Source organism: Hylobates moloch, unplaced genomic scaffold, assembly GCF_009828535.3.
Source record: "Hylobates moloch isolate HMO894 unplaced genomic scaffold, HMol_V3 SCAFFOLD_3, whole genome shotgun sequence".
Lineage (NCBI taxonomy): Eukaryota > Metazoa > Chordata > Mammalia > Primates > Hylobatidae > Hylobates > Hylobates moloch.
In genome coordinates, this window is record NW_026652278.1 from 170,818,186 (window position 1) to 170,832,608 (window position 14,423).

General features: G+C 36.3%; 1 protein-coding gene across 1 annotated transcript in view; it reads left to right on the forward strand.

Annotated features, from left to right (window-relative positions):
- TENM3 (teneurin transmembrane protein 3) overlaps nucleotides 1-14,423 on the forward strand; it is a 1,044,221-nt gene that overhangs the window by 590,051 nt on the left and 439,747 nt on the right. The window contains exon 5 of the mRNA XM_058436908.1: nucleotides 11,174-11,452. Coding sequence (XP_058292891.1) covers nucleotides 11,174-11,452 — 279 coding nt within the window. The remainder of the gene's footprint in view (nucleotides 1-11,173; nucleotides 11,453-14,423) is intronic.

Below are 14,423 nucleotides of genomic sequence, written 5' to 3' on the forward strand. Positions count from 1 at the left end.
CTTTTACATGTAAATTAAAATACGCAGAAACAAAATCACTACATTGGGAAATATGTTTATAATTCTTATGACATATATAATGTCTATATCTATAATATACTGAATGACTATTACAGTTTGAAAACAGAAAGATAAACAGCCCAGTGGGAAATGGCATGCATAGACAATTCACAAGAGAGAAATTCACACGGTCAGTAAACGTGAAAAGAAGAATGGATTTTCCTATTAGTGTGGGAAAGGCGGTAGTAATCCCAAATTCTACACCCCTACTATACAGCCCCTATCCTGGCATCGTTCGTTGAGCATTCATATATCCAGGGGATTTGCCTGGGAAGTTTCTCCCCGCTTGGTTAGCAGGAAATCAATGGAAGCGGCTACTGTAGGTGGGATCTTCCTCGTTGGTACATTTGTTCAAAGAGACAGTCTCACACATGGAAGCCATGCCCTAGAGTACAATTCATCCAGTTCTTCATTCAGACACAGATAACTCAGAAGACCTGTGTATTCCATCTTGGCATCCTCCATGTTGTTTTCGTGGGAAAATACATACTGATCCTTACCAACTTCTAAACCCAACAAATTCCTAAAGTGAGGACTTTCTATATAGTTTTTGAAGTTCTGACTTAGGAAGAAGCCAAAAAAAAAAAGCAACTCATGAATAGCTGTGCTCAAAACTTTACACAGAAGCTCTCATTATAGTGTGTGAAATAAACAATAACACAAAAAACTGAAAGAAAAAAACTGCAAAATATTCACAGAGGTTGCATTTGAGAGTGAGGCTGTGAAGGAACACCTTCTGATTTTCAGTCAAAAGGTCAAAGGCCAAAAATAATTCCTGCTTCAGAACTGCAGCAGGTTGGTTCTACCCTTTGGGGGTTGGAGAAGAAAAGCACCTTTCCAGATGGCCAGATCTAGCTTGTTAATGTCCCTGCTGCCCTGATGGCTTGGTTTTCAATTCAGGATGAACTTCAGAAACGGTGTTTAAGGGAGGAGCCAGATCAGAACACAGCATTGTGCTTTTGATTTATTTTAGGGACGAAATATAAACCAAAAGTCCCCAATGCTAAAGGAAATTTTAACTTTTTCTTTTCCATTTCTCTCCTTGGACTCTTGATGCTATTATTCTTAGCTTTTTTTTTTTTTTTTTTTCCATGTTCCATTTTGCTGCCTTTTTTGTGCCTCTGCATAAACTGATATGGTTGGGAGATCTTTGAGAGCCTCTGAGTGCATTGTATACATGAGGAAGACAGAGACTCAAGCTTGTTAAAATGTTCACTCAGACAACAGCTGGTGAGTTCTAGGTCCAGAAGAAAACTACAATCAAATTTCAGTCACTTTTCTACTCTACTCTTTTCTCTTTCTAGTTTCTATTAGAAAACCACAGTAAAAAGCTACATGTGTTCTTAAATATCCTCACAAACCTGAGATAGACAAAGATATCTTAGAAAGATCCTAAGAGGAATAAATATAAAAGAAAAAAATTGATAAATTGGACTTCATCAAAATCACAAAATTTTGCTTATCAGACATTACTTTTAAGAAAATGAAAAGCAAAGCCACAATCTGGGAGAAAATTATCGTATCTATCTATCACAGGACTTGTCTCTAGAATATATAAAGAGCTTCTACAAATCAACAGCAAAAGATAAATAACCAAGTTTTAAAATGGGCAAAAAACTTCTAATAGAAACATCACAGAAAACAGACACAAGTGACTAATAAGCCTGTGAAAAATGCTCAACACCATTAGCCATCAGAGAAATGAAAATTAAAACCACAATGAAATACTACCACTCATCTTCTAGAATGGCTAAAATTAAAAAAGATCCATAGCACCAAATATTGAGGATGTGGAACAACAGAAACTTTCATATGTAAAATGACACAACTGCTTTGGAAACTGTTGGGCAATTTCTTATCTAAAGTTAAAAATAACATCTCCCCCTGGGCCCAGTAATTCATCTCCTTAGTATTTACCCAAAGTAAATAAAAACTTACATTCATAGCAGCTTTATTCATAATAGGCCCATATTGGTATCACCAAGAGAATGGATATAACAATTGTATATTAATACAATAGAATATGATTTGGCAACACAAAAGAGTGATCTACAGATACTTGCAACAATGTGGAAGAATCTTAAAGATCCACCGAGCAAATGGATCCTGAGTACATCCTGTATGACTCCATTTTTATAAGATTCAAGAACATACAAAACTAATCTTCTGTAGAAGAAATCAGGACAGTGGTTGCCTGTTGGGTGGGGATTGACTGGGTACGGGAGAGCTTTGTGGGCGTGATCTTATCTTGCTTGGGGTCATGGTGGGTACATTTGTTAAAACTCACGGAAGTATCCACTTTAGATCTGTGTATTTCACTGCCTATGAAATTTACCTAAATAGTAATAAATACAACAGAAGCAAAAATCAGCATGTTCAAACAACTGTAGTTGAACATGGAAAGTTCTGGGTTTGTATTTTCCCGGCTTCCACAGGGGTGAGATTTGATTTGGTGCCAAGAGCAGAGTTGCACTGTCTCTACTGAACCATAACCACAATCTTTCAAAAACAACCTCTGCTGTCATCGCACTATAATGTTTTGCTGGATAAAGGCATTTTGCCCATTAAGATAATAGCATATACAACATATCCAGGACTGTACTGAGAGAATAAAGAGTTTGTGTCATAGATGGGACCAGATCTTCAAATATTTTCATCAGTTTCCAAATAAAAAAGAGCCTGTTTTAAGCTCTTAGATATAGACTACTTTTTTTGGGGGGGGGGGCAGTTTTATTAGAATATTACTAAAATGATAAGTAGTTTTTAAATGTTTCTTTATATTGTATGTTCTGGCTAGGTCAAAAGAATTGAAATCATATTTCTTAAATATATAACATGAAGGTTGTACATATAATTTTAGAATGTCACTGGTAGCATTGGACAGATATAAAAATAGTGTCAATAACTCCTTTGGTTAAAATAATAATGTCTGCACCATTTTATCCTGCTTTGGATGTGAAATGGAATGAATTATTTTTGTTACTCTTCTTATTTTTATTTTATTTATTTGTATTTTTTTGCATTATGAAAATCTATTAACCATTCAGACATGTTGGAAATTGTGAAAGAGGAAGATTTGAGAGCCAAGAGGAAAATGCTTTTAATTGTAAAGACTGAGATTTAGTTTAGTCTTGGATGCCATTATAGTGAATAATGTGAACTGATCTGAGACTTCAAAAGAAATATGACCATGTGGTCCTACCGTTCAGCACTTAATGCTGCTATGAATTTCCAGTTAGACCCCAAACTCTTCATTTCCCCAGTGTTCCCCCTCACCTCTGTCATCAGACAAAAACGAAAGGAATCTGAAACCCCTTTTCATGTTTTCTGAAATACTGGTGCCGAGAAAGCTTATTTTTGTGAGAATCGAGTTTTATGAAAAAAGACAAAAACCTGAAACATTAATCAGATCCACTGGGCTAATTACTGCAACTCCAAAGTTTATTACTTTTAAATATTAACTGCTTAAAATGATTCATTTAGAGATCAAAGTGATTAATCCTTCTCAGTCACTATAAATGTCAGCGGCAGGATTAAAGGATTTAGATGGTCATGTTTACTCAACCTTACATTTCTGTACTTAAACACACAAGTTAAATAGCTCTAGTTTATCATTGTTTCACGTTAATGGTTGTCCTCTTAGCTCCCTCTTTTAGCTCCCCTGCCTAACTGATTGTTAACTAATTTTGGCTGTTAAGTAGGCAACGGCTTCTTTCAGGCTCGGCAGCCAACCTGCTTTGTGGATTACCCACCAGAAGGTGTGAGTAGATAGATGTAGCTTACAGCCCTCCTCAGGACGCAGTGGGGGTAATCCTTTCCCCCTGCCTCGGCCTTCATTGGTCTGATGTCTTGAGCCCCAGCTTACTGCTCAACTTGTATCTGGTTCCTTGCCACGTTGCCCGTTTTGGATCCACAGTGTGACTCACCGCGGTGCCGCTTCAGTCGCAATTATTAAACACCTGCCGCTTTATGCCAAACCACAGGCGTATTTATACCAATACCTACTGCAGTTCGACTATCAGATATCAGCAGGTACATTGCAGGCGTATTATCATTGCCGGGCCTTGGATTGTTCTAAATAAGTCATTTCTAAGTAAAAATATGAAGCAAATTTATTTTCAGAATGTTTTTGATTTTAAGAAAGAACTATTTTAAAGTCATTTCTTACTTACAAATGGTTGTTAAAAGTTTTTTTTATGGTTGCCCCATTAAATCCTTCATTTCCAGGTCTAAGACATGCTCTTTCTTAATACGTCAGCCAACTCACAACCTAATTTTTCTTATTTGGGCCACCAAACCTTCCATTCAGTATCCATATGTTCGTCCTCCCCTGGGGGCCTCACAAATTTTATCGTATCTTTTCTGGGGCCATTCATTCTAGTCCTGGCTTCTCAGCTTGCACATATACCTAGGGTTTCCCTTTCTCACCCACCTCCTCAAGTTCACCCTAGTGCCCAGCCTGGAATTTCCATTGAAAGCTACATTTGTGATGATTGCTGAGGGGATATCCTGCAATGGCTTCCATTAGACTTGTGTTCTGAGTAATCAATTAGATTATGAGTATGGTGTCCAGTGGTCATTTTCAGCGTCCTCTGGAAATTCATGGGTATCAATATATGGTTATGGGTATTAACAACATATTCATACATAAATCAAGTAAGTAGTTTAAATGGGGTGGGGACCTTAAGGTATTTAGTGGGACTTTAAGTTAATTTCTTAAACTTGTTTTTTGTAGGGCCTTATGAATAAAGGTTTGTACCCTGGCTGAAATTTCTATTGCATGTTCAAGAATGGGTATTTTGTTCAAATGGTGACACATTTAATATAAAAGGTTAAAGAGTTTGAAGTGTCCCATAAAATATGCATTTGGAAATAAAATTACATATACTTCTTTCGTTGTGGAATCTTCTTACCATTTTGCAAATACAGCAAAAGAGAGAACTCTGGATAACATGGTGGTGCCGCTGATTCAACAAGCACCTAATAAGAAATGCTTTCCCAATTTGTAGTTTTATGTTCTGCTTGACTGATGGAGGAACGTCACTCCATGCCTGAGAATAAATAATTCCATTCAAGCTCACAATAGCCAAGGAAAATAATTAAAGACAGCTGTAGATTGTTTTATTTATGTGCATTAAATTTATGTTTATTCATCCATTTTTTCCCATATTCAATTTTGGGGTTACTGTAGGAGAAATGAATGGTTATTCTCCTTTAAAACAATCCATATATGATAAAGAAAAAGGGAAGGATTGAAATGGGGGGGAAAATGCTCCCATGTATCTTACAAAGTTTCATTTCTTTACAATAAACGAGGAAGGATTTTTAAAACTGAGCTTCCCCTAGAAGAGGCAATAAATTAAATTTCTAATTATTGAATAGAAGCTATTAAACAGCAAATCAAGAAAATATATTTGTTTTTTAGAAAGAAGATAGGCTTTAATTTTTTCTTTATTATGTTTTTAAATTATTGAAATAATTATCATGAGAAGTAAAAATTCAAAACTATAAAATAGAAAATTACTAATTTCCTTCATTTACGACCTTTTCTAAATGACCCATTATAACAGTTATATATCTCCTTCCTCACCTTTATTCAGATTCAACTTATATAACCTGTGGGTCCTCTTCCTTAATTTCCAAAAGTGGGATTATACTATATACACAATTCTACAATTTGCATTTTTTTTTCTACTTAAAATATATACAAATGAGCTTCCCTGCAGATCTGAAGACATGGGTCCAGCTCATTCTCTATGCTAACCACAGTGTTCCACAGCATGGGCATGCAACTTCTCCAGCCATTCTCTTTCTGGCCAACATTTGGGTTATTTAAAATTTTGTGACGATGCTGTAGTAAACAACTTGTTTAATTAAACATTCTGTATATTTAAGATCAGGTGATTTTATTTCTGTAGGATGTAATTCCAAAGGTAGATTTTCTATGCTGAATAATATTTCTGATTTTAATAGAAAAATATTTTAGATGGAATGAAAGCAGCATAATAGAAGGGAAAGAAACATGATAGAATAAAATAATAATAAATTTGCATAGCAGACTCACAGAATCAGCTGCTTTTCAGGGGAACAATGATTCTTGTTTGCCCTCTAAATTTCAGTGCCAATGACCTATATTTTAAGCCCTCATTGCAAACTCCAAGTCCCACGTAAAGTGTGGTATAAAAGAGAACCAATAGATGATAACAAGTGTTCGCGAGGATGTGCAGAATTAAAACCCTCATACACTGCTATTGGGAATATAAAACACTGCAGTCAGTGTGGAAAACAGTCCAGCAGCTCCTCAAAAGGTTCACTACAGAGTTACCATATACCCCAGCAGTTCCTCTCCTAGGGATCTGCTCAAGAAAAATGAAGACATATGTACACATGAAAACTTGTACGGGAATGTTCCTAGAAGCATTCTCATAGTAGTCAAAAAAATAGAGATAACTCAGATGTCCATTAACTGATGAATGGATAAACGATGGTGTGTCCATACAGTGGAATATTATTCAGCCGTAAACAGGAATGGAGTACTGATGCATGCTATGACATGGAAGAACTTTGAAAATATTATTCTAAGTGAAAGAAGCCGGTCACACAAGAGCACATATTGTGGATCTTCTTTATTTGAAATGTTCAGGATGGGAAGTGGATGAGTGGTTGCCTAGGGCTGGGGGTGGGAGGGGTGAGGGGAAAATAGAAGGTAGCTGATAATTGGTATGAGGTGTCTTTTTGGGGTGATAAAAATGTTCTAAAATTAATTGTGCCCATAGTTGCAGAACTCTGTGAATATACTGAAAACCATTAAAGTGTACACTTTAAGTGGGCACATTTTGTGGTATGTGAGTTATGTTTCAATAAAACTGTTTATTTTTTTTAAAGGAACAAACAAGCAAGAGACTGAGAGAGAAGGAGAGAAAGACAAATCTAGACATTAGAGAAATCCAGACATTAGTGAGGAGAGAATGCCTTCCCCATGGGGTGCTTTCGTCATCCTGTGTACCTCTGAGACTAGTCCCTCGGGTAGAATCTATTTCTCAAACAAGAGACAGTAGATGTGTTACCCATTGGTGAACATCACTCTGATTGCGGCTTTGAAAAATCCCTCACTGCTCCAACTAGGTTATAGACAAATAGAACAAATTTCTATGAGAAAAAGAAAAATAGCTAACCCATTTTCCCAATCCCCTTCTTTTATTAAAGAGGGAGCTGTGCTATGTGCCAACCTCATTTGAAATATTTGTCCTTATGCCATCCTTTCTACTTTGTCAAATACCCTCACTCGTTTTTTAAAACATGAACCTAAAAAAAATGATGCAACCCACCTAGGTTGTGTTTATTTAGTTTTCCTTTTCTAGATTTTCACATTTATGAGTGTCATAAAACAAAAATGCCTAATATAATCCAAGCTAACCTTGCCTTTTAATCACAGTGAATTCCATCCTCAGGTGTACTTTGTTCTTGCTACAATTTATTGTTTTGGTCCTGTTTCAAATTGTAATGGGAAACTCTTGTTGGCTCTGCTGATCGAGGTTACCAAAATTCAATGTGCAGGAGATAAATACTTATTTTGCCAGTTTTGGCCAAGCAGAATTAATATAAAGACTGTAAAAGGCAAAGAAAGAAATTAAAGCAATGTTAGAACTACTGCAAAGAACATGGCTTTTCCAATGTAAAGAAAACATGGAAAATGGGAAAAAAGTATTGTTCCTTGAAGCCAAAGCTGACTTTACGCAGTATTGTCCAGTGTTCAGCCTGGTCCCAGGGACATCTCAGTTGCCTTGTCCTGTCTCTTCCCACTTCTCTGCACTGCCGTAAAACCCTCTCCACTACAAGCCCAGCCCAGCCCAGCCCTCCCGCCCTCCTCCACATCGACCGCTTCTCCCAGTCAGGGAGCTCTCTTCTCTCCATCTTCCCTGCACTGGTCAAAACTGCAGATGTTTTCCATAAGCGCAGCCTATCTTGCTAAACACTGCTAGATTGCAAGAAATAATGGAATACACTAATTTATTCTAGTTTAAGGTTAGATCTTTCCAGGCATGTTTGCATTAAAATAAGGGATCCTAAAAATAAAAATTTCTTAGCCATTGAGGAGAATTGACAATAACAGAATGTGAAGCACCGAGGGAGGTCTGGAGTAGGGATATTTTTGAATAAAGGCAATTACTTAAGTAAAACTCAACTTTGGTGGTGGTGTCGCTATTTGAAAATGAGTTGAAAATGATCCTCTCCCTACTCTCAAACTATACACTTCTCTGTGATTATTAATTACGTTTGTCAAGGTATTTATTTATTTATTTATTTATTTATTTATTGAGACGGAGTCTCGCTCTGTCGCCCAGGCTGGAGTGCAGTGGCGCGATCTCGACTCACTGCAAGCCCCGCCTCCCGGGTTCACGCCATTCTCCTGCCTCAGCCTCCCGAGTAGCTGGGACTACAGGTGCCCGCCACCACGCCCGGCTAATTTTTTTGGTATTTTTAGTAGAGATGTGGTTTCACTGTGTTAGCCAGGATGGTCTTGATTTCCTGACCTCGCGATCCGCCCACCTCGGCCTCCCAAAGTGCTGGGATTACAGGCGTGAGCCACTGTGCCTGGCTGGTTATTCAATTTTTAAGCGATTTTTTCATTTAGCCCTTTTTTGTGTGAGTGACATTTACATAAACCATCTCCTAAGCCAAGTCAGGACAGCCCTGAAAGATGAAAAAATAGAGTGTAAAGTGACTTAAACAGAGCTAGTGAGTGGCTTTAACCTGGGTCCAACTGAGGCCAAGTTTAGTTTTCTCTCCTAGGGGAAACTAAAACAAAATTTTAATTCAGTAAAGAAATCTAACAGGGATTCCTGCTGTGGTGCTTGCATCGTAGCTTCATTTCAGAAGCAGCCCTGGAGAATTTTGAATCATTGTCAGACATTGACTTCAGAGGGAAGTCAATGGAGGGAAGTATTTATGGAGTTTGGGATACATGTATGAATTCATAGGGATGATGTGTTGTGTTTTTAGTTGCAAAGTGAACTGTGTTTACATACCTGCGTAACAAAGATTACAGTTTTCTGCTTCCTTCACCTCATAGATTTTTTGCATCAAGATGGCAATAGTGTGAAAAGCCAATCACTTGGAAATTGTTTCAAGCCACATTGTAGAGATTGAAAGAGAGTTGTTACTGGCCTTTTATTTCTCTTTTCATTTCTGAATGTGGGCACCTCTCAAAATAGAAGCAAAAAGCAAAGGATCTTATTTATTTTTCCCTCTTTAAAAATTATTTTGCGTCCTTATTTTGAAAAGTCAGCATGTATGATGGCAATATCTACATGTTTTAGAGTCCTCCCGTATGTTACAAGTGACATATAAATAGCAGTGGGTAAGCTCTTCCACAGCAATTCCATTAACTGTTCATGTGGACACTGACCTTGTTCAGATTTACTTTCATAAGTACAATCTGCAGTAATGATTTTAACATACTGACAACACTGTGTCTCATCTCAGTGAGCTTGCCTGCTTTCTCACTGTTCAACGCACAGGCCCTTTTTCCTTTTTTTCTCTTCTTTTACTTCTTTTGACATACTTTTTGGTTCAGATACTTGTTCACATCTCTCTGATAAGCACACTTCGATTTGCAGCTAATTGTAGCAACTGATTTTCATTATTTATGAGTATCATTGTCAGAATCCATTTGGAAGTCTGACCGAGATAAAGCTGATCCCAACTTCTGATATGACCACAGCAATAAAGCAATTAACCACACTAGTTAAAATGTGCGGCAGCCTGGAGGGTGCTAATATCTTTACAACCCAATATTTACTACATTGTCCATTAGGTTTGATTTATTTCTGAGAAGATTCAACATGTTATCATTTTATCACAAATAATTTATAATACCCTCTTTGAAAAAATATAATGTATGTTTCTCGTATCAACCTATTAGCATTAAAATGTTCACAGACTTAAGAGGTAGAAGTAGGGAAATCAAAACTATGAGTAATATAAATGCTTAATATTCTTAAAAGGTTTGGTTATGAGATAGCAACATTTAAATCAGTCATTGTAGGTTACTATTCTTTACCTATAGTTTGATTCTGATTGGCACCTAAATCTCACACTCTACCATGTCAACCAGAGACAAGAAATAGAAAAGCTTCATGTATGCATGACAAGCAAACATTTTTCTCACTCTTCTCATCCATAGTAGTATAAAACATGTGAAATTTCCAGAATAAATACAGGATTGGAAAAGTCATTAATAACAGCAGTCATTTTAAAGTGTCACCTAATTTAAACACTTTTGCTTTAAGTTATTGCAGTGTCATGAGTTTTATTATGCTCAATTTATTAGTAAAGGCCTGCAGAGTTCACAGCCATTTATTTTTCAGGGAACTTGATTTTATCATTAATTTTTAAATACGTAATACTCCCACTTTATTTTTAGAGCGCACTTTATTTGCAAAGATTGGTTTACTCTGATCAATACAGATGTTTTCAGGTGTGTAGTAAAGCAAAAAGCCTAGAAAGTCAACAGTGTACAAAACATGCAGCAAATTTTTTAGATGTTATACTCCAACATTTAATGTACAAAATGCTATGTGTTATATTGATTGCTAAGTCAAGGTGGAAAAATATAAGAAGAATGACCAAACTCCTGTTTCTACTGTTTGAGTAACTTATTCTTGAAGGGAAACTTTTCTCTTCCAAAGGAGTGACATCTGGGTGGGAAAATTTTATTGTAGGGGAGCCGAGCCAGGACACAGAAGATAATTCTGACAATTTCCATTGCCTCACAAGTCTGCTTACCAAAATCCTGTCAGTGCACTAATCCTTTCTCTGGGTTGAGTTCTCATGGTTGGGGCCACTTTACTTGCCCATCTCTCTGGAGGTACTTATGGGCTTAAAGAGTTGACAAAGGAGCTCTAAGTCGGGGCCCCGCCCTCCTCCCATAATTGCGCCCACTTGATCCTATGCCACGTGACGCTACTGTAAACGCCTGGTGCTGATCGCTGAAAAGCCTAAATGTTTGAGTGTTTATTTCTGAAAGACATTCTTAAAAAAAAAAGAAAAGAAAAGAAACTAACACTGAACATATACTCACTAGTTGTTATCTTTTTTTCCCCCTAATTAGGACAGAATTTTACCCTAAGGCAGTTAGGAGTTTGTGAACCAGCAACTCGAAGAGGACTGGCATTTTGTGCGGAAATGGGGCTCCCTCACAGAGGTTACTCTATCAGTGCAGGGTCAGATGCTGATACTGAAAATGAAGCAGTGATGTCCCCAGAGCATGCCATGAGACTTTGGGGCAGGGGGGTCAAATCAGGCCGCAGCTCCTGCCTGTCAAGTCGGTCCAACTCAGCCCTCACCCTGACAGATACGGAGCACGAAAACAAGTCTGACAGTGAGAGCGGTAAGTCTCCTTTTTTGCTTTATAATGTTGGCATTCAGTGCTTCTGTCTGTTTTGGTTGACTCTGGGGGGGATGTTTTTCTTTCTCTCCTCCTTCCTCCCATCCTTCTTTCTCTCTCTTTCTTGTCCATTTCTTTTTGTTTTAATGTAGTAGAACTCAAGAAATGTCCTTGAATAATGCATTTGTTCCTGGAAAAAAAAAATCAATATTTGACGTCAGATTGTTAAATTAGGCAAGCAGTCTACAATGTTTTGGCTATAGTTTTGAGAAAACAGGTTAATCATCTACAGAAAAAAAAAATAGCTTTGACTTCTCTTGGACCATGTCACCTGTTGTCTTCTGTGGGGTGGCAAAGCACGTGTTGATAAAGTTTACCCCAGAGCCTCTTGCAATCAAAGATATCTTTGTAGATTCCTCTTGAAGATATCTCAAAGAAGTTGCAAAATCTTAGAATGGATGAGTGAGCACGCAGAATAGTTATATTAACAGGGCTCTAATGATTGAAGAACAAATTTGATCATGCTTTAAACTTACAAGTTGATGAGAGCAATTGAAATCTTGGTAAAGAGGGGGAGTGTGGCCTTTGATGTTCTTTGGGGACTGGATTACTATGCAATTAAATCCGCACACAAAAATTGGATTTTAGGATATCCATACAGCAGCTTTTTGTATATTGTAAGAAAAAAATGTCTTTATAAATTATTGGGACTTTTTTTTCATATTGCCAATGCGGGATGATTTTTAAAAAGTTAATTTATATGCAAAAATAAATTTTAAAGAAAACTTAATTTTTAGTCAGTGCTGCTTCTAGGAAGAATTGGGGCATCAGCAGCAATGCAGCAAACAAAAAATTCTCCTTCAGCTTTTAATATTAACAGTGCACTTGCTATTTCAGTCTAGTTATTAATGCTATGCATATCCTATGCATCAAAAAGGAAAGAGAAAATTAAAATGAAAGAATTGCATGACATTTGAAAAGAAAAATGGTTGTTTTATCAATGATATTTCAATTCTATTATTTATTGGGTGACTGGCAGCTTTGCTTTGTAATAGGAAAGCGGATCTATTGTTAGCCTTCAGTTTCAGCTAAGTCACAGTGTGAAGTAGCACCTAAGGCTTATTAGTTATTTTCTTTCTATTCATGAAAAAAGGTCTAATTTAAACAAATGCAATCAATTTCTTATCTTAAGTAGAATATCTTAGTGCAATAAACCAAAGTCAAGATCAAATAATAACTATATACTCAATATCTTCATTTGGAAGTTTCAGTTCTTGGTGGAGGCTGGCTTTATTCCAATTCAAAAGAAGAAACAAAGACAGTTATTTTGATAAAATGAGCCTCAGAATCAGGATGCCAACATTTCTCTCAGCTAATCCATTCACCTCAGTAAATCCTGTGTTTCTATCTATTTTCATAGTGGATTCAGAAGTCACTAACCTTAAATACATATGATTTGGAATAAATATCGCTTCCTGTTCAGCCGTACTTCACGTAACACTCCTTGAGCAATGGCAGGTACAATGGTCATATTCAAAGGTAGCACCCAGCATTTAATTTTCTTAAAATACACAATAAAATCTGTGATGTTATGGAAGACTAGAATGCAGCAGGATAATGCGATCAGTTCTGATTATCTGCATCATAGATCATCCATATCCATAGCTATCAAATATGTTTTAACATTGGGTCAGTTTGCACTTTCCACCCAAAACTTCTATAGCATCTCCTCCTTTCTCTCTAATAACAAAGGTGTCTTGTTATGGTATCTGTATTGGTAAAATATAAATTAATTTTATTATTTTTAAAATTATACATCTGCTAAAAGGATCTCATGGTGGATTCCCAAACACGTGTATTTTTTTTTTTCTTTTCGGAAAATATAAATTTTGTAACCTTTAGTTAACAATATATAATATCCAAATGTTAGGGAGAAGGGAAGGAAGACTTGTGAGTTTCTCGTACCACTGCCCTCACCATTTGCATGGATTAATATTAACTAGAGGAGGAAACTGTTTCCCCAAGAATCTTCTAGACCTTGTTCTCAGAATGATGTAAAGGCAAGAAAAGTTGCACTCTTTAATTTCTCCCAGTAGTGGCTAGGAAGCAGAATGAAGAGAGACAGGGAGAGTGTCAAGGGCCTTGCCTTGAAATTCAGAACATTTGGCAGCATTTGTTGAGAGTAAACAGGTCAGCCAAGTTAAGAGTATAAAGTGTCAAAATCAATGTTTGTTGAGTTGGGCAACATGATGACTTAAACTTGTGTTTACTCTTTTTCTGAAGGTTTGGTTGTGGTTGTACTTTTAAACAACGTTTTGATGGTCTAAGAATTTCGAATGAGAGCAGTTTAAAGAAAGAAACAAAAGAGGAAATAAAATAGATATGTTGTCTTAATGAATACTGGCTATTGCATATATTTAAAACATATGTCCATAGGAACTTTTAAAATTAACTTATTTGTTCTGAAATTTCAGTGATTACTTAGAAGGAACAAGATTTCATTTAATGTAATTAATTACATTAAGATATAGGGATGCATAATTTTCTGAAGTATTTAGCAGACCTTATAATTTTGAATTGTGGAATTAAACAATAGCATTGAGGATTTTTTTCCTGACAGCAAAAAATTATGTGTCTTTCCCTTAAGCTGGGTTATAGTAAGAAGTGAAATTTGCAGTCATACATAGGTTCTTCTAACAACTTTATAAATAATCGTCTCAAAACTAATTCACATTTTTATCTATATTACTACTTTTAGTCAAGTAATTCTAATATAAAGTTACAAAAGTAATTCAATTCTACTATCTTCAGGTATTTTTAATTGCTCTAACTTAAAAAGCTATAGATTTTCTGGTTCTATTTTCCTTTGACTCTTCAATTCTTTTCATTTTCTCTTTTATTCATTTTTGTACTAGCTTGAGATGTGTTCTTGGAAGTTCTATTATATCACTAAAGGTTGAAAAGAGAAGGAGAT